Source organism: Seriola lalandi, unplaced genomic scaffold, assembly GCF_002814215.2.
Source record: "Seriola lalandi dorsalis isolate HSWRI2012SDOR001 ecotype SW California unplaced genomic scaffold, Sedor1 jcf7180002054688, whole genome shotgun sequence".
NCBI lineage: Eukaryota > Metazoa > Chordata > Actinopteri > Carangiformes > Carangidae > Seriola > Seriola lalandi.
The window spans coordinates 2757415-2778278 of NW_019525241.1; the positions used below are offsets into that span (position 1 = coordinate 2757415).

Sequence of the window (20864 nt, forward strand, 5' to 3'; positions counted from 1 at the left end):
AGACCTTTCCTGTTTAAGGCCATGTGGATTGGCTCAGAGACTTGAGTGAAAGCCACCTGGCCTAAGCAGACATGGGGCCAACACATGGAGACAACAGATGTTAGAGGTTTGTGTCCTGATACAGGAGACTGGTTCACTCTCTAGGAACCAATTACCTGTTAATGAAACATAAACAGCAGTAAGTATCTAGCTTCTTATAGGCTGGATTGTAATAACTTCACACTAATACAATAAAGAAACACATTGTTATATAAGCAACCTGCCTAGTCTTTATACCTCACTGGGTCCTACATTTCCCAGAGTACCTTTCAGTAAGCCAAACAGGAGAGGCATGAAAATGCTGCCTTCAGTCAGTGGTTGAATGCAGGACAAATAAACACCTTTAACGTGAGGTTTCAGTGTCTCTGTTGATCATCACTCTTTCAAACTCAGTCTGTCTCTTATCTGCTTTGTGTTACGTGTTGAAACTGTTTGTCTCTTACCTGAATCACAAAATAAACAATAAAAAAAAAAAAGACTTAATATCACTATTTTAAATTGAGGAACATGTTTACCATTATACACTGATGTCATTTCACTACATATTTAGACCTTCCATAGATTTGCACCAGAGGTGGGGGGACTTGAGTCACAAATTGGAGGAGTTGAGACCAACACTGAAAAGACTTGACTTTGACTTGGTTTCATGACTTGAGACTTCACTTGAATGGATTTGACTTTTTTTTTTATTTTAATTAAACATTTGCATTTTTCTTTATATTAAGAAGCGACATTTCGTTTTTGAAACATGATTAGGTGATTTCTAGTGCCATTCCCACAAACCTGGCAACCTACTAGGATGCCGCAGACCTGCAGCGGCCCACAAACAAACCAGAGACTTGATCCTGTGTGAGTTACTCCCGCCTCTGCTCTGCACCAGAATCCGTGTTCAGCTTTTCTTCTCTTGTGTTTTATCAGCAGAAAAGCTGAACAGAAATATGAAACATTTCACGTGAAACGTCGCAAAAAGCATCACTTTAATCAGCTTATTTCCAAGCATAAGCACCACCATAATCAACAAAACAACATCAGACTTTAAAAACATAATTAATGTAGACATACAAATCTAAATACACGTTCCCTTAACAACTAGTTTGTGTTGTCAATTCATGCTGTTGAGGAACTTGGCTTGCTCCTCTCCTCGAGGCAGGAGAAGCTCTCCACCGATCTTTGGTCCCTTTTTCTCCTGCAATAAAACGTCAACAACATCAGCCCTGTTCTTTCACAACAATAAAACATATTTTTTCTTTTCGTTCAGAAGGTCAGAAAGAAATTTTTACCTTCAGCATCCCGTCACGCTCCCATTTAAACAGACCACAGTTACTGGAATGGTAAAACATTAGATATTAGAGAGGCAGAAAATCATCATTATCATCTTCCTGTCTGGAATAAACCTCACATATTATGTCAAAGTTTCCATGTCTGACCTGCAGTGTTTGTGCGGCAGTCTGTCCAGAGCGATGGCTCTCTGTCCGCAGGGACATTTGAAGAAACGTTTGACAGAGTCGTGCCACCGTAGATCATGATTCTCCTCCACACAGCGATCCGCCGGCTTAAAGTAGGTGTAACTACACTGGAAGCAAGGGAACGTGGGAAAAAAACTGCTTATTTTTCAAACTTTCAAGACACTCAAGCATTTCCACCATGCTCTCCTTTATGATTACAGTCACATACCAACGTCAGCTTAAAGATAAATTATTTTATAATATATATTTTTTTTTAAATCACATACACTTGTTTATCTAAGCTGCTCAGTACCTTTCTGCAGGTGACGGCACGACACTTCATCTCCCTGATGCCCTTCATCTTCTCCTCCATCTGCTCCTTCTTCACCAGAGCATCAAAGTAGCGCTCCTGCAGCTGGTACTCCGCCTGAAAGATCCAGATACAAGGTTCTTTAATTCACACACACACACACACACTTTATGATGTTTAATATGTAGCAATGGATCTAAAGTAAAAAAATAAACAAGAGGGAAATCGGATCTCTTCTCATCAAACTGGGCTATGAAAAACACATTTGAATAGATGCTTGACGCTGCTGGTCTTACCGCCTGTAGCGCGACCCCGTGACGAGATTTGGCGTTGAGGATCTTCTGGAACTCCTCTGACTGAATGTACTGGAGCTGATCTCGCTTCTTCTTCTGGGCTGGCTCCTCATCCTCATTATTGGACGACTCACCTGCAACAGGTAAGTTAAAGGACAATTAGTAACTCACTTCATGTAGGATTTAGTGTAGCAGAGGGTAGAATGTTGATTAATGTTGTTCAGCATAAATGGAAGAGCTATGGAAACAAATCTGTCTCAACAGATTTAGAAATTTGTAAAATAACAGGGAAATGAGTTATTGAAAATTTCAAGAGTTGAATTCAGATACATCAGATACAAGATAAAACACCTAGCTTTCGATTTGTTCAGCTGATTTGGCTGCTACAAAAATTAGCATATGAAATCTTAACATGAATTTTAACACACCTACTGTGTATTACTGTTGAAAGAAAGCAAATATATTAAAGTAAATAGATTATTTGTAAACGGCTATGTTATTTATTTATTTTATTTTATAAAAAAAAAAAAAAAAAAAATCAACACTACATACAAAAAAAAAAGTGTGTGTGTGTACATGTACCATTGGGCGAGGTCAGATTCTTCTCCACCCGAACGCTGATCTCACTGCTGTTGTTCCTCTTCCTCTTCACTGCGTTGGGGTCTTCTTTTTCCAGCCCTGCCCCTTTAACTCTCAGTTTCTTCAGAGCAGCCATCTTGGCGGCTGATAGGCTGAGAGCGCTGGGAGGAGGAGCTGAACGGGGGCTGTTCTCAAAAAACAGGATGTCTTCGCCCTTGGAGAAGCCTCGGCCCAGGGTGGGCGCATGAGGCGCCGCGGGGCTCTGGGTGGATTTGGGGACCTCAGAAGCTGCTTTCGGGGACATCAGACCCTCTCGGCTCGGTGGTAAGGACGACGACCCAGGTCTGGCCCTTTCTGAGTTCTGCAGCACCCTTTTCTGGATCTCGTCCGCCCTCCGTCGACGGTTCTCCAGAAGCTCCCGCTGCTTCTGTTTCTGCTGCTTCAGCAGGTCTGAGGCTGAGATGGACTGAACTGGAGCTCCAGTCGGATCCTTGGAGACTGAGGATGGACAACGGGTTCATCAAATGATTACATGTAAAATGTAAACACTGGGATTCCTGTCTGGGATCAACCCAGGCTGCAGATATAATTTTCTAACCTCATTAAAGTAAATTGTTAAAGCTTTCTATTTTGATCTCATCAGTTTTTGTTTTTTTTTTGCAGCAAGAACCTTGAATGCAACACGGACAGCAGTCAAAAGCACAGGGATATTTCCAGGTTGTGTACCTGATTGGCTGCCATGTGCTAAGTGCTTCTTCAGCTGCAGAGCTCCAGGTGTTGGCATCGACATCAGGCTCTTGAATTCGTTAGAACAACCTGAAACTTCACCGGTCTCTATGGCTAAAAGAAAAAAAACAAAAAAACCTTTAATACAGAATGTCAAAGCACAGAAAATTGTTTTGGAGACTATTTTAGCTGTAAAACCTAAAATATTTTTTAAAAAGACAACCAGACAAAATCAGGTTAAGATGGTAGTTCTCAACAAAACACAACTTGAGCCTCGTCTTTTAACCTAAATCTGTCACTTTAACAGACTGGCACCATTATAAATACACTGAATTAACTATAAGTAATCAATGTACCCATGGATGTACAGACATCCACCACTGATCACTTTAATACTGAAGCAAACTTAAAAACATGATGATTCTCAGGCCGGTTCTGCAGCAGATTTATGGCTGTAACTAATGATCAACGTGAAAGTGAAAGTGACACTGAATCTAAAAACATGTGTTTCATGTCTGTTCAGATCTGACTGAGTTATGATTAAGAGAAGGAATGACACTTCTGCTGCACATTGCAACAAGTCTGCATGAATGTGTCAGAGCTGTTGCGGCTCATCGCGTTGATACGTGGCCCAAATCAGCAGAACAGATTATAATAACATCCAGCTGTTTCAGAACACCAGCATGAAGCCAGCCCTTTCTCCTCATACAGTATCTGTTCAACTCTCAGTTTGAAAACCTCTGGATTTGTTTTGTGTTTATGTATCTGTACTACATTTAAGCTTAGACCATATATATGCAATAGAGACTGAAGAATTGATTGGATCATAGTCAGAAAACAAGTGTTAACACGATTTATCATGTGTGGTTCTTACCGAGCCTCTTGGCCTGATCGACCAGCTGAGTCGAGCCTTTCACAAACAGCTTGTCCAGAGTTTTCTGAATGGGTTTGTTCGGTTTGGTCGCTGTCCTGTAACACAGAAGACCTGTTACTGAAAGTGTCCTGAGCTCCTGCCCAGTCCCACACTGTGTTCCTGGCTTTGTAAGTCGCAGTTAGCTCGACTTCAAAACACACACTGGGAATACAGTTTCAGCCAGAGTCCAATTTGGATTGTGATCTCACTGTCTGCTGCAGTGGTAGTAGTAGTTTTTCAGTTTTTCACAGTAAATATAAACAATACGGAGTAAGAGACAAGTCAACTGTCTATGTATGAAGTAGTGACTGAACAGGCTCAGGCCAAAGCAAAATGCTTATCTATACAGTAAAGTCCAGGTTGTCCTGCCGACCACATCACTGCAAACTTTCTGAAAATCACTGCATCATTCCAACTTTTCCAGTTTTTCCCTCGAGCACATGAGCACCCAGGCTGAGTGTGCCTCTCTCTCTCTCTCTCTCTCTCTCTCTCCCTTCTTTCTTCTCGAGGCAGATGGCCTCCCACCCTGAGTCTGGTTCTGCTTGATGTTTCCGTCTCTTTAAAGGAAGTTTTTCATGCCACTGTCGCCGAGTGCTGCTCTCGGAGGGAACTGGTGGGTCTCTGTAAATAAAGAGAAGGTCTAGACCTTGTCTATTTGAATTGTACTTGGAGAGAACTTCTGTTGTGAATTGGTGCTACACAAATAAAAATTGACTTCACTTTTATACGCCTGCCTACATTCTTATCAGTTAAGCTACCCACCAATAGAAAAGAACATTTTTCACACTTGTAACCCTCAGAAATCCTTATAAACCACTTTTAAGAACCAATAGGAAATTAAACTTTTTTAAAAGTTGAGTTCAGTTTTTGATTGAAACCAACACTTTCAGCTTTTAAAATGACTGCATTCATTATTATTAAATTGCATAATTAGCCTCTGTTCATTACAGGAAAGATTTACAGTAAACTTGATAAAGTTTGAAATGTCGTGAAAACACGTGAGGAAAACGGTGACATCTGACATCACTCACAGCGACGAGGCGCAGGCGGCCGAGGAGACGCCGCCGTAGTAGAAGCCGTCCTGACACAGCCGCTCTCTCAGGCCGCCGCCCTTCACTTTCACCTTGTTGGGAGCTTTTCCAGAGAATGTTGACTGCAGCTCGGCCCTCTTTGAGCTCATCTTCTTATACTGGGCCTTGACGTGGTACTGGCAGTACTGGCACTCGTACTGTAAACAATCATATAGAAACAAGTCTGCTGTAAGAAATAATGCAATGTAATGGAATATAATGGAATGCGGGTTCAGATGTGTACGACACAGGCAGAGCTCGAGAGGATGGACCCACCATGTTGACAATCTGAGAGCAGGGGTCTCCGTTCTTCTTCATGGCCTTGCAGGTGCTGTAGTCCTGAGCTTCACCCATCACCAGCACCTTCTGTGGGTGATCCACCGTCAGGCTGACCTGCACATGTTCAACACAAACTTTTATTTTCTGCAAGGGGAATCAGTTCACAATAAAAAGCAGTATAAATGCAACAAACAGAAAATATTGGCTTTTTTCTTTCTTCTGTTGAGTTGTCTGTTTTTTTTTTCAATTATTCTGAAGTCTTATGCAGATTGGAGGGCGAACCTTTCACTGTTATTTAACTGTTTCCAAAACATATGTTTGCTGCTGTTTTGCTGCAATTTCTTGTTACTTATCAACAAATACAATTTATTTATTTTTGTAGTATTTGTCAACTCCAGCAAGGAGGTTATGTTTCCATGTTTCCTGTCGTTTCTCAGCAGGATTACACAGAAGTACTGAACCGATTTGCACTGAACCAGGGAAGAACTCATCACATTTTGGGGAAGATCCGGATCTTTTACTATGAATTAGAATTTTTCCTCTGAGCTCTGGTGCGTGTTGTTTGACGTTGACCTCGGCAGAGGTGTGTGCTCTCTCAGTGCCATTCTAGTTTTATAGATTAATGATGTGTTGACATTTTTATCTTCTTCCTAAATGTTTCACAACATTTGGATTTTCATTAAAACTGGAGCTGAAACAATTAATTGATTACTCAATTGAAGGAATATTGAAAATAATCAGCTATTTAAGTTGTTTTCTCTCTGTGAGGACCCAGTATCCGACAGTTTGGTTGGATAAAATAAATCACCTGAAAATCTGAAATTGTCTCATTTTTTCCCTATTCTCAGACAATTTATGGACCAAACAACCAATTGATTAATCAAGAAAATAATTAGCAGATTAATCTGAAACTGAAAACAATCATTTGTTGCAGCCCTAATATCAAACTTTTGAAACTTTAATTGAACCCAGCTGATTAAAACTCCTTTCAGGATTTCAGAAAAAATAAAAAGCTGAAGAATCACAAGAACAAAAGGAGAAAACAATCAGTCCAGTCTTGAAATGGTTTCCAGTCCACCTGGACCAACTGGGAAAACTAGTTCAAAAAACAAAACGATACACAAAGAAACACAAAGTTGTGCCTGAAACGCCAGAAGCTGTGACTGTTTTTCTGCTACAGACTGAGGTTACTCTGAAAGCAAACTGCCCTCTGTGTGTGTGTGTGTTTGTGTGTGTGTGTGCGCGTTTGTGTGCGTGTGGTGTGAAAATGGGAACCTTCCTCACCACTTTCTTCTCCTAACATGTCAGTTTATCATGCGACGCTGACACCAGTGTCCCGACTGGCTATTTTCACTGAAACCACTCGTCTGTCTCCAGCTTTAACTGACGAGGCTTCAGCTGCCAAACCGTCAGTGACAGAAAATAAAAAATAAAAAAAATCTTAAAACAGATTCAGTAAAACATAAATAAAACAAGGTCATCGCTTCACCCTGAGTGAAAACTATTCATTCTCAACAGTAATGAAAGCGTCACATGTAATTTAGTTCTGACCCAGTTTGTTAGAATCTGACCAGGAAATATACAAAGCGGTGAAGTACAGCTTTTTATAACATCAGCGGCATTTAATGTTGCATTTTAGAAAATAATGAATAAACAAACGCAGGGACTCTTGGTGATTTTACTGGTGTTCAAATCTGCCCTTGTCTTTGATTATACTTAAATGTTGCAAATTAAACTGTAATTTGGTCCCAGTTTAGCTTCCGACATTAAAATGTTTTGGAATTTTTTTCCTCTCCTGGACCTCAACCTCTCATTTCTACCTTCATTCCATTGTGTGAGCAGCTGGAGACAGTTGTTGAACTTCAAGAGGAAGGTTGTGGATGCTTTTTAGCGGGGACCTTCACAAATGAAACTGTAATTGTCTGGTATTGTCATTCAGAGTGTGTTTAGTTAAGGGCCTTAGAGATCCAGACTTGTGAGTGGAAAGTCACCGGTTTGATTCTCGGCGCAGGAAACATTCGGTCAGGGAAAGTGAAAGAGCAATGTCCCGAATCTCCAAAGGTGGTGAATGGTGCAACTGGCTGGAGGATCTTTACTAGTGTTGTTCATAATTAACCGTTAACTGACAATGAGGATTTTGACTGATTAACTAACAGTTAATTGGTTAAATATGTTGGGACATCAGATCTGAGCAGGTTTTCTCCACTGTGGGTCTGACAGTCTACAGACTGACTCCAGACCGACCCCACAGCTGTCCACGTGTTGCTATTTCTGAATGCAAACCAGTAGACAAGTTGTACGCTCTGCTGAGGACTGAGGTATCTTATTTTGAGGTTTAATGCCAGTCCAACTCTGTGTCACATGAGCAGAAGCCTGGCTGTTCAGATGCACATTCCTCCGCTGGTCAACAAACCATTGTGCTCCTGTGCCCGTTTTTCTTTTTCTTTTTTCGTAAATCACATGTAGAGCTGATCTTTATATTAACTTTTTATATTAACTAAGAATTAATAAGGTTACATTGATGACAGACTGCGCTGGAAACTGTCCAGACTCTCACTCACCCCGTCATATCCGTCCTTCTGCTTCATGGGGTTCGGGTTGAGGAGTCCGATAACGGTGCCCGGCTCCGTCTTCCAGTGCTCTTTGTGGACTTCACCAAACAGCAACAGAGACACAAACACTTCCAGGTTATGGAGGTCATTCAGCTTCCAGATGCTGAATGTTTTCCCCTGTGGAGAAAGAAGCGCTCAGTCAGGAATGTGACACTTCAACGTATTTCCAATACATTTTAAGATTTGAAGTTAAATGCTAAAACTGCTATTTTTTTTGGAGCTGGAGCCTTTTTTTTTTTTACATGATGAACTAACATGGATTTTGTTAACAACAATAGTGTGGATGTTGCAAAGTTCACAAAGTTAAAAAAAAAATGACAAGCAAAACTGTAGAACTCTACAAGAAAAACATCCAGTAATTTGCAGTTTGAATAAATGTGATTTATAACAGTTGACACATGACAGTATTCAGTTAAACACAGAGTTCCAGTTCACGCTGGGAGGTTTGAGCATAGACCTACACTGCTGCTGCTCTGTGGCGTGGCCTTATTGACCAACACCGCAAACGTCACCCAGTCACTGTCCTCCAGTTTCTCCCGAGCCAAACGCTCTGGCACCTGTGACAGACGGATGAAACGGCGGTCCGCCATCTTGCGGTCCATCTCGCTGGAGGAAACCCGCGGTTTTCTGAAATTACAAAAAAAAAATAAAAAAAAGGAGCCTGGATTCAGATGGGAAAGCCTAGCTTCAAATGTTGACAAGTCAGTCTCGTAACTTCTGTGTCCTGACCTGAGCCGCAGCCCTGAGTATCTCTCAACAGCCATGTCTTTAGGAAGAGGAGGTAGAGAAGAGGGTTTCGGCTGTCCTGCTGCTGCAGCTGGAGCAGCTCTGGTGTGGGAGGCTGCAGGTGAGCGCAGAGGATTGGAAACCTTGCTGCTGCTGCTCTCTACTGGCTGGAAGGAGCTGCCAATCTTAATCTCCACCAGTGGCCCCCTATCTTCTGAGGGAAGAAAAATACATTCAGGTAGCACAAGCAGTATGTTTGCACATCAGTCTTCAAGTTACAAAGACAGAACTGTTGTTGTGATTCTGTTTTTTGTGAATAGATGGTGTAAAGATTGGTTTTACCTGGTGATGTGCTGGGTTTGGGTTCATGAGCTACTCTGGGTTTGCGTTTGAAGGAGTCAGCGTTATTCAGCTGGTCAGAAAAGTCCAAAGACTCCTGGAGCTTCACTCCTCCTCCTCCTCCTCCTCCTCCTCTGACCGGAGTGGATGAAGACGTTGCTGTTGTCAGAAAACGAGGAAAACAGAAGCACAATCAACCTCTGTTCCCGTGTGTCATTATCAATTTGTTTTGTACTTTATGTGAAAAATTAAAAAGCAGAAGTTGCCAGTGTACAACACCATGTTCACCTGCTTGTGTCTTGGTCTTCTGTGAGGGAGCTGCTGGTTTGACCTGGGTCACTTTGGGGGTGAGCTGTCGGGGAGGTGTTGGTTTGGGGGCCACAGGTTTGGGAGCAGCTGAGCGCCCTGCAGCCCTGACTGGAGGGGAGGATGGGGTGGAAACCTTCTGACTCGCCTCCAGCTGCTGCTGCAACTTCTGCATCTGCTCCTGCATCTGCCTCAGCTCCTCTGAGGAGGGAAGACTCCAGTGGTGAACACAGACCGAACAAGCAACACTCAACTGAACCAAATGACTTTGTTCATCAACTAGAAGATTGAAGGAGAGACTGCTGTGGCACAAACCTTGTAAATCCTCCTTGGACCTGTTCAGACTCTCACTGGCTTCTCCTCCGCTTGCTTTTCCTTTAGTGTCCTTCTCCTCATTTTCAATGTCATCCACATCTCCAAAGAGATCTGACACTGTGTCCTCTGCCTCCACATCTCCCCCTTCTTCCTCGACGCCCTCTTTGTACTCTTCCTCCTCATCGTTGTCATCATCAAACAGGCCGTCCAAATCGTCGGCCTGCTCCTGACTGCCCTGATCTTCTGCGACACCCTCGCTCTCAGCCAGCAATGCCGTCAGAATGTCCAGATCATCCTCACCTGTGCAGATAATAAGTGTAAAGGCATGTTTCCCTGAACTATTAAAGCTTTTGTGTTTGAAATCTTCGGATACTTACTGTCCATCTTTGTGATGTTAATGGTGGGGCTGATTTCAGATGACCTGGTGACCTGTGCAGGCAGAATGATAGGTGGAATGAAGGAGAGACTAATTCAGCAGCTCTTTTAGTTAAAATGAAATTCTCTCTAGAAGAACACATGTGAAAGACATTTTGAAAACTGAGACACAATTAAAGTGTCAATTAAAGGTGCTGGGTAAGCAATGTCACTTCATGCTCCATATTAAGAGGGTGTCGATATGTAGCAGTAGCAGAGTACTGGTGGTGAGTGGAGCAGATTTTAGGCACCATATGTACAGCTGATGATCAAAAGACAAGGTTAAAATGTTCAAATGGAGCTAATGATGAAAACCCTCATATGTGGGTAAAAATGTCAGTTTTACTGTTTTTATCCCTAAAAATTTAATTAATTTAATTATGTTAACTGTATGTTTTATGGTAAGTTTTTTACATTCATTTTACTGTGTTATGAAACATCATCTGCTGCTACAACGACCCATAATATTTAATCCAATGTTGCATGATGTTAATCAAATCCCTATGTTTTCTAGTGTTTCTTCCAAGTATTACAATGGATTAAATAATACAAATTTATAAGGCACTGATCATAGTTCAAGCCCTGTTTCAAGAGTTTCAACAAACATTGATTTCCTAGTAGTTGTGGTCTCTGAAAGAAATGTCATTTACATTTAAAATGTCTGTTCAGTTCAGGTGGTACTAGCACGGACTCATCGCTGTCAGTTCTTGGTGTAACCACATTTATCAAAGCACAGCACAAAGTGAGTGACAAGCTTTTGAGTTATCACCTTGTATAGCAGCACCATATCCACAATGTGTAACACCCAGTACTGCTGTGTCTATCTGTCCAGTGCAGCACAGTACTGTGCAGGTAAAATATCTATAGAATCCCTACTGGACAGAGATTTCCCATCCTATTTCTGAGAGAGGAGTTAAGTGTTGGATTCAGGTTCATCCTCAGGTAACCCGTCTCAGGTGAGGCCACGGTCTGGTTTAACGGGCCGATTTAAACTGACATACAGTCAACATTTAACAAGGGAAACAGTTACTGAAGTCATGTCAACATTTGAGGAGATTAACACCATTCGTTTTTTTCACTGACTATAATGAAACCATTGATCAAGTCTTTCTTAAACCTTTAGCTTTCCATTACTTTTACTCTGACATAATGAAAAAGCAAACTTACCTCAGATTCTAGTTGTTCAGCTTTGGGTCCTTCACTGACTCTAATGTACCTTTGACCGCCTTTTAACGACGTCCAACTTGTTAATAAAGTGCTTATTTTCCAGTAATTAACATTACACTATGCTATATACAATTCTTTAAGTTATATTTCATAAGAAGGACACATTATTGTCCTTTACAAGCTCCACTCAGAGCGAGGGAAATCTAAACTGGCGCTAAACGGAGGACCCTGCTGTGTTGTCAAACGTCTGTTAGGCGCCCAACGATCTGCCTGACTGAAAAAACAGGCGTCTGTGTCGTAGAGTGTTTTTTTTTTTTGGCTAAACCCCGAGGAATGAATTTCTTAAAAATAAATATTCTTAAAGTTCTAAATATATTAACCAACATACATTTCTTCGGATTTTAATTTTGTTGTAATATTTGTCCACGGCGAAATCAGGAGCCTAAACTCTGTGTTTACAAGACTGAGGCTATGAGCCAATGAAGGTAATTTGCCCTGAGATTTAGCTCGCAGGAAAACCTTCCTTTTAGTGTTTAAGTCATATATACCATACTCACTGGGGTTGACAGATCTTGACACTGTCTAAACCTCAACTATACCCTTTACAGTACCATTATAGCATTTAACTATTTAACTATGAATTCACACAGTTGCTGATTTGATCAAGATATATTTGCAGTTATTTACTGCATGTGTACAATAATAAATGAATGCACAGTGAATAGAATCACTTGGATTATATCATTAGTTATATGCTCTGTGAATAATATATCTGGAGAAATCCTTTCTAGGCCAAAAATTAAAACAAAGTGATTATTTTTATTTATTTATATTTCTTGTCATGCAAACTCAAAGCTCATGAATGTAGACCATAAAAGCCAAGAATTATTAGTATTTAGTTGTTGTTGGTTTTTTTTTTTAAATTCCTGTGCCAAACTGTTTTGTTATGTCTTCACAGGATGGACGAAGACCGAGACCCAGTTCATACTGTCATTCTAGAGGACTTTAGCAAGGACAGAGACTACAGTGCCTTTTACTTTTGTGGCATGACGATACAGGGATGCATCTATGGACCCAAAAGGAAGCATGGAAAAAAGAGTGATGTTAAAATAGTCACTTCCACAGTTACCAAGTCAAAGATGGACAGCCACATTGAATACAAAATAAAAATAAAAAGACTTTTCATATTAGAAACAAGAAGAAAGGATATCCAGCAAAGATCTCAACTGGGCACATCTGCAGATTGCCTGAGGATGTTGTGACAGCAAAGAAGTGTGTGATAGTTTGGCAAACCAAAGCCGAAGTGATGGTAGAAAACTGATTTTACATCTGCACAGAAGCACATACTGTTCATCCACGGATCATCAGTAGATAGACCAGCCTGTGGTGGAGGCTGTCACCAGCAGCACAGATGCACAAGCACTCTTCAAACACTGCGTTCAAACAAGTATGTCTGAGATTATACAAAGCTATAGGACATGGCTACATGGTATTCATCATTTTATTTTTCAATTTAACCACTCCGGTTCGCCAAGGTCAGAAATAAGAAAATCCTCCACATCTGGGTTTAAATGGGGTGACACACTACATCACTAAGTTCAGATTCAATTCAGGTTCATTTTATTGTCATTATATAAAATACTGGTTCTTATTTAAATGTCTTTAAAAATACTTAGAGAAGGAAACTTCCAGGTTTTGTGATGTCACAATGTGAATAAACGTAGACAGAAGTTCACAAATTACTTTTATTGACAGAATTACAACATGAACTCAGAGGGCCTTTGTAATATAGTATACTCAGCAGTATGTCAGAGCCTCCTGCACATACACATCCAGTACAAAAGCTGTCACTTACAGTCAGGTTGATTAACAAGTTAAATATAGTGCTTTATCATTTCCAGATATCATCTGCAGAGTGAAAATAAAATATATATCTTAATATTAATTATTAACATGGTGCATGCTCCTTCTTATACCAACAGCAAAAACCCATTTATGAGCTAAAATATCTTTTTCCAAGCAAAAAATATAGAAAGAGTTTCATTTTGATCTGATGAGGAAACCTTCAAAAAATTAAAAAATAAAAAGCCTTCAGCAACAAACTTGGTACAAATACAACTTGTAAAGGCTCAACTTTGGTAGATTATTTAACGTGTGTGTGACGGGCAGACAGCACCAAACTGACATCTTGTGAAAGGGTTTGTGTGCTTCCTGTTTTGATGTTCCAGATTTGTTTATGCCTTGAGAAATTTCATCTTCAGCTTGTTTTCATTCCTCACAGCAACAAACAGATTATATGTCAGAGGAGACGGGCTCTAACCTACAAGTGGATGTGTCCTATAATATTGTTTTATCACTATTCCAAATGTGTTTGAGCAGTTTTCAAATATACAACATGCTAGAGATGACATATTCTGTTCACACTTATTCCAGCTTTAAATCCATCGACTTACATTCTGACAAAAGCAAAGTGTTCCCATCGTACAGTGGCTGTTACTGATGTTGTAGGGCGATCTGTGGAGCGTTGTCACAGCGATCAGAGGATGTATAGGTCAAAAGCAGAGGAAGACTCAGTTTAAGGTGCTAATGCTGCTGCTGCTGCTGTTGTCGTAGATGCTTGTAACCATGGAGGTCTAGTTGATGCAGTCCATGATGTGGATCTGCAGGGAGTCCAGGTCTGGCAGGATCTCGTTGCACTTGGGACAGGCGTGTTCAGGAATGTTTCCCTGATGCTGCCAGTCAGTACCTGCGAGTCGGAGACACTGATCACAACCTGAGCCTGCTCCATAAGTGTTTCACTTACACTGAGCTAAGCTAGTGAACTAGCTCGCTGTGTGGTTTATGCTAATGTGGCTCTGGGTGTGCTAGATGTGTAAATAAGCAACTGTTTACTAACATACCTACTTCATAAAGTGGTAATATTTTAATGTTGTGTTTACAGCTTTCTGCACTGCCCCTATTGACCAAAAAAAGTCAGCTGATCTATGTTAAGGGTTGATCAGTCAGGTAAAGAACGTAGGGCTTGTGCAGATCCTGGAGGGAAGGTGCTTGTAAGGCTAATCTCTGGGCAAAAAAAGCAAGCTGTACCTCTTCCAACCAGAGCTGCACCGGCTCCATGTTGATTCCCTCCCAGAGACACATGTCTTCTCTGCATCTCATTCAGCGACTGCCTGTGGAGAGAGACAAGGGAAGAGGCTGCACTGAGCTAGAGCCACGCTGATAAACGGCTCCAGGGTCAGGATATTGTACAAATCTAATATTCCCGGTGCTACACACACTTAAAGTCTTCTATCTGATTCCATACCGGCCCAGCGAGTCCATCTCATCCTGCAGCTGGGTGTTCTGCTTCTTAACATATTCCAGCTGAGCAGCCAGACGCTCTTTCTCCTCATGGAGTTTCTCCCTCGCCGCCCGCTCAGCATAGAAGTCTGAGGAGTAGACCTCCGCCTGCACAGAGAATACGACAAAAAATGACCACCAGGAAACTGAAGAGAGCCATGTGAACGCATCAGAAACATTAATACACCCACTGACCTGAGCCTGGAACACGGATATGGTCTCCAGCTCCTTCTCCTTGTGGAAGATCTCCTGCTTCATGTCATCAATCTTGCTCTGTTTAACAGCCAGGGCTTCTTCAGCAGCAGTCAGCCGGACCTGCAGCTCGTCCACCACCTCCTTCTGCACCAGCTGAGACTGCAGCAGCAGAGGACAGACGTCAAACATGTCTGGAGCTCATTTTGTAAGTGTTTATCCCATAGCCTGTTCACCAATCATGGCATATTTTCTACTAAACCACGATCATAGCTGCGTAAGAACCTCTGTGTTTTACAGTGAATGATCGGAGCAAAGTAATGACAGAAGGAAAACAGAGCCGTCCCTCCTCCCCTGAGAGTTTCCAGTGAACAGCTTTTGATAATCAGCCCCCAAACTGAAGCAAGTAAACACAGCTTCATTTACTCAGAACTGAGTTGGAAATTTTAAATAGTGTTGACTCGATTTGGTAACTTCAGCATGGCAGGACATCTTGTGTGTGTGTGTGTGTGTGCGCAACGTGCAGACTGATTATAAAACATAAACAGTGTGTAAGAAAGTGCTGGACAAGCTGAACCACAGCCTCCCCAGGTAAATGATGATAACGCCCGCTCAAAGGCCAACCTGCAGTCCACCTGACTCGTCCCCTCCCTGGATCCCAAACAGCTGCGAGTGCCGCCAGATGGCAGAGCCCTGCAGGTGTGTCTGAATACACAGCGCTGCCCAGTTTGTCTAGTCAGTGCTAGCTGAAATAACCATCTGCTCTTATTTTAAATTCAGTAACTGGAGTATTCTTAAAAAAAAAAAAAAAAAACGTGTGGAACTTTTACAAAGTGTGTGAGACTGATATAACGTACGCCATCTGAAATGCCACAATAAAATACCAACAATTTGAATGTATTCTGTATCTGACTGTAAATCCTATTACTCTTTAGTTTGTAAAATGCAACTGAGTAAATGTTCTGCGACATGCTGAATTTTATTCATTAGACTATTTGTACTGTTTAGCCCATTGAATAGGCTTAATCATTTTTTTCAGTCTGTTAATTATTGTGTTGATTCACTTAAATTAACACATGTAATTAATTCATTATTACATTGTGTAATTCAGTTGTGCTTACAGTGGGAAACTTGTTGCTGCTATAACAAAACATAAAAAAATGATCAGCCAACCTCAGTCATAGATGATGAGCGTCGGTATCGGTATCAGCGGGGAAAAAACGTGATTGGAGCATCCCTAATAAATATCTCTACAACAGTGTCAACAGCTCTCCACTGAACCTAAAACCGCCCCTGATTCATCCTCTCATAGCTGCATGTGGTTTGGTGGAAATCAGCTCCAGAAATGAGAAAATGTTCTCGTTCTTCTACATGAAGTTACCTCTTTTTTCTTCTTCTCCTCTTTGAGCTCATTGTAGTCTTCAAACAGTTTGGTATAGGCGTCCTTCAGCTGGGCCAGGGTGTTTCTGTGGGGGAGGGGGGAGGGGAGTTACCAGTGACTCAGTGTGTGTATGTGTGTGTGTGTGTGTGTTCGCAGATAGAGTCTAATCACTGCTAGGAAATAGACATCATGGTGGCCTAGGGGAAAATGGGGGTTTCCAATACAAATCAGTTGAGATTCAAGCTAACACACGACCTGTTAATGTCTGCGTGTGCTGTATTTGTGTGCGCCCTCTGACCTCTCCTCCCCGGCCTTCTTCTGCTCCATCTGGCTCTGGGCCTGCATGCTGTCCAGCTGCAGCTTCAGCCGGTCGTTCTCCGACTGAACGGCCTGTTTCTCCACCAGCTGAGCCTTCAGAGTGGCCACGTCCTGCTCCACCTCCCGGCATCTGCGCACAACAAAAAGACACTCGCAGATCAAAATGATGGTAATCAGGACATCAGATGAAAAAAAAGATGAAACATTTGCAAATATTTGGGTAATGTCCTTCCTGCATCTCCCTGTAGTGCAGAATTGAAACAAATATGGATACAGTATGTGTATGCGTGTGAGTGTGTGGGCCTAACCTGTCCTGCAGGTTCTTCTTCATGCCTTCTGCTTCATCCAGCTTGCTCTGGGCCTGCTGCAGCTCTTTGAACAGTGTCATCATCTGAGACTTGAGATTCTCCACCTCAGATAATGCCTGAATGTTTGCGTAACGGCACACAAACATGGGGACGTAAACATCTCCCAACAGGGACAGCATGGAGAGCTTACTTTTCTTGTGAATTGTGAAAACTGAGTAAAAGAAATACCTTCTCTTCCTTGGTGTCCGTGGTCTCTGGCTGGGTCGTCTGTGTTGATTCCTCCACGTTACTCTTCGTCTCCTCCAGCTCTTTAATTCTGTGGAGTAAAAGTGAGAAATTTCAACAGGTGAGGTTAAATGAAAACAAAAGGATTTTGGAAGATGAAGTGGTTTTACTGCAAAAATCACAAATGAACTGTTCCTTTAAGTCGTCTACCTGGCAGCACAGTCCTGCAGCTCTGTCTGCAGCTGATCGGCCCGCTGAGTCTCGTTCCTCAGCGACTGGAGCAACTGGCTCACCGTCCCCTCCTTGCTGTCCAGCCGGGACGCCGTCATGCTCAGCTCCAGACGTCTGCTGCGCTCTGTGCCGCACACGTCGTTCACGCCATCGACGCCTCCATCCTGGGAATAAAAAGACCCAGTTGGACGCCAAATTTTGGATTACACCCATGATCGCAGAATGAAACTGTATTTTTACTAAAAATCTTAACTGAATTTCTTGAATACTACTCAGGTTGCCTGTAACAGCATGACTTCAGTTAAGATTTTTTTCTGTTAGATGTGATCTTTCCAGGTGGAATAGAAGAAAATTCTGATTCAAACACTGAGTGGATTTCTAATGTCTTTGAATACGAGTGTGTGTGTGTGTGTGCGTGTATGTGTGTTTTGCACCTCACCGAGACCCTGATGACCTCGATGAAGTCGTCGTCCCGAGAGTCCTGGTCCGCCTTCAGCTGCAGCTCAGAGTTCATGGCCACCAGGTCGTTCTTTTCTGCCTGCAGGCGAGCAACCTGGGCGCGCAGGACCTCCAGCTCTGATGATGTTGCCTGGATGTGACATCACATGTCACCAATGCAGAATATGAAGTAGTTGAAGTGTTCATTTGGTTATGATTCAACTTGACAGAAATAATGAGGTGGATGAAGTGTCATTGGAAATACAGAATATAGAAAAAGATCATTTCAAACTTAGGGAACATAACACTGGCTCTCTGCTGCTTTACCTGGGATCCTCCTGCCTTCCCCACCTCCTCCAGCCTCCTGGTCAGCTCTTGGTTTTGGCGGTTCAGCGCTTCCATGCGGCCACGAGCCTCCTCCAGCCTGCTCTCCAGGAAGTCCCGCTCCTCCCGCTGCTTCTCCCGCCACGCAGACAGACCCTCAAAACGCTCCTTCATTGTCAGGTTGGTCTGACGCAGGGCCTCTGAGACAGACAGAGGATTTGAATAAATGCACATTGTACTAGCCGAGTCATTTGAATTATTTCCCTTTCAGCAGCTGTTACACGTTTTGGGCCCTCTGCTTTTTCCATTACCATACAGCTGGTTTCTACCACTACAGCACTCCACTGAAACTCCACCCTGACAGAAGCCATCAGGAAAGCAACACTCACTGACCTTTGACCCATGACAGCAATGCCGGTCCTGATAAGTGTGTTAAGGATGACTTGGGCAGAGTTCTTCGTTATTGAATGTTGCAAGAACAACAAATTAAAATCCTGAACGGACAGCTGTCTCCTCATCCCTGAACCCAGACCTCTGAACACCAAACTACTCTCACCTTTCAGGTCCCTGTTCTCCTGGATGAGGATGTTCATCTGCTGCAGGGTTTCCTCCAGTGTGCCAGACTGACCAGCAGAGCGAGAGATGTCACCGTTCATCATGGGGCCTCCAGACGCCATGATGCTAAGGAAGAAAAAAGAAGAGAAAAAGAGTTTTGATTTTGAATATTGATATAACAGCACTAATGACACAGTAACTATGAGGGAATAGAGGACAGTAGCAGAACTGACTTCCTGTAGCTTGTTTCACTTCATCTGTGATGATCAAGATTTACATATACAGCAAATTAACACGATTGTTGAGGGAAACAGAACTTTCTTTTCTACAACTAAGAAGAAAATCAGCTACAGGCCTTTGCACAAATTGCTCAGTCACATTATACATGATTTGTGTGTTTCTCTTTGGAATATTGGACTTATTATTGTTCTGTGTGGAGACTGTGGGGTTGATTTTACGCACTCTGACATACAGTGTTAACTGATTTAGAGGTAAATCTGGGAATAATCTAATGTAATGTAACCTTTATCAGAAATACTTTTATGGACAAGTTTCTAAAATATAGCACCATTGATTACCTACTAATTATTATCAACTCAATACAAAACAAACAACTCCATGTTGTCATCACTAGGTGACTCAGTGATTCAGCATGCAGCAGAAAACAAGCAAGACATACGGCATCGAAAATGAAATTATTTCATCAGCAGGTCACATGATAATTCAATTTTATTTCAATGATAAAAGGCACTGTTTTTTACTTCTGCCCAGTTACAAAATAACCGCCTCAAATAGATAACTATGATTATTTAAGGGGCATATCAGAGGAGATTCAACCGTTGAACTGTAACTACTCACTTCAGGAATAAAACAGTGGACACCCGTGGGATAAATATGTCACTTTAACATCGTCGTGTTAGACTACAGACACATTCTCCCTGTAAAGACCTTTTGGAAATATTAATTTTTGGGCTTCCGTTGGTATAATTGTACTTTCGCTTTGCCCCAGGTGGGGCCATCCAGTCTGCGACTCTTATTAAAGCACTGAAAAGTTACCAGGAACTTACACAAGCCAGATCCGGTTTAACCCAAACCTAACTGCGTCACATCAGACATTAAACAAGTTTAAAGGTGTCAACTCACCCGCCGTCAGCTCCGGAGCTAAACACGGTCTGGACGTTAACTCCGAAAACACATAAAAACACTCGAACAGACAGCAAAGTGTGTCCAACAACCTTGTATTGCTGTTTCTGGTGTGTAGCAACGTCAAGTCACGTGCAGAAACAGAGCACTTCCGGTGACTGTTTTAAAAAATAAAATCACTTTGACAATATCTGTTTTTCAGGTCTGGAAAGTGAAAAAAACTTGAGAATTTTTGCAACAATGTCTATTACGTTTTTTAAAATCACTTTATTTTAAATAGAAAAATACATTTACAGATACTTCTCTGAGTTCTTCTTTGGTTTGTTTTTATTCGCCTGTGATGGCTACAATACATGTTAACATTTGAAAAAATGTGTCCCAGACAATATAGAGAAGGAATTACAGCAACAATGAGATGGAAAAAAGAAATGTAAGGTAAAACAAAAAAACTCCAGTCCAATACAGTCTAGCCAGTCACATGAAACAACATTTGAACATATCTTTTCTTTTTTTTTTTTTTTTTACATCATTCTGCTGTAATTGAGTAACTGTTCAATTGGGTATATTACTTGTCAGTAAATTTAGGCAAAGAAAGAAAGAAAGAAAGAAAGACAAGCCTTATCTGTATGTATGAACAAAGTTGCTTGGGGATAAGAGCAAATGTGAAAAGACATTAATGCTTATGTTTACATAAGTTTCGCTAACATTGGCCTGAAATATATTCTTTATTATCAGAATAAAAACAATAAAATGTACAAATTTTACAAACGCACAACAAAATGAAATCTAAACTAAGCCTTGACTTTGAGCTTTTATTTTAAAGGCTTATTTGCCTTACTTCCTGTCTTCCCGGGCCTGATTGTTGCTAAGTGACGGG

The 20864-nt window shown here is 41.7% G+C and overlaps 2 protein-coding genes across 4 annotated transcripts; both read right to left on the reverse strand.

Moving 5' to 3' along the window:
* Positions 1-985: 985 nt before the first annotated feature.
* Positions 986-11747, reverse strand: mcm10 (minichromosome maintenance 10 replication initiation factor). 2 transcript variants are annotated; one of them, XM_023422938.2, is made up of 18 exons: positions 11534-11747; positions 10330-10381; positions 9953-10252; positions 9620-9838; positions 9335-9490; positions 8996-9203; positions 8728-8893; positions 8216-8383; positions 5652-5768; positions 5337-5533; positions 4267-4361; positions 3393-3506; positions 2670-3164; positions 2091-2221; positions 1798-1911; positions 1467-1612; positions 1320-1362; positions 986-1225 (listed from the first exon to the last, which is right to left on the reverse strand). In XM_023422938.2, the coding sequence occupies exons 2-18, from the start codon at positions 10334-10336 to the stop codon at positions 1142-1144; spliced, it is 2760 nt and encodes a 919-aa protein (XP_023278706.1). In that variant the 5' UTR covers positions 10337-10381; positions 11534-11747; the 3' UTR covers positions 986-1141. The 2 variants fall into 2 exon arrangements, with proteins under 2 accessions (XP_023278706.1, XP_023278705.1); XM_023422937.2 differs by having other exon boundaries at positions 8996-9206.
* Positions 11748-13264: 1517 nt separating this feature from the next.
* Positions 13265-20110, reverse strand: optn (optineurin). 2 transcript variants are annotated; one of them, XM_023423022.2, is made up of 13 exons: positions 19988-20110; positions 18846-18970; positions 18293-18489; positions 17967-18116; positions 17507-17691; positions 17300-17387; positions 17072-17187; positions 16744-16893; positions 16446-16530; positions 15068-15226; positions 14838-14980; positions 14621-14703; positions 13265-14279 (listed from the first exon to the last, which is right to left on the reverse strand). In XM_023423022.2, the coding sequence occupies exons 2-13, from the start codon at positions 18964-18966 to the stop codon at positions 14167-14169; spliced, it is 1590 nt and encodes a 529-aa protein (XP_023278790.1). In that variant the 5' UTR covers positions 18967-18970; positions 19988-20110; the 3' UTR covers positions 13265-14166. The 2 variants fall into 2 exon arrangements, with proteins under 2 accessions (XP_023278790.1, XP_087034559.1); XM_087178433.1 differs by lacking the exon at positions 19988-20110 and adding an exon at positions 19703-19831.
* Positions 20111-20864: the final 754 nt, after the last annotated feature.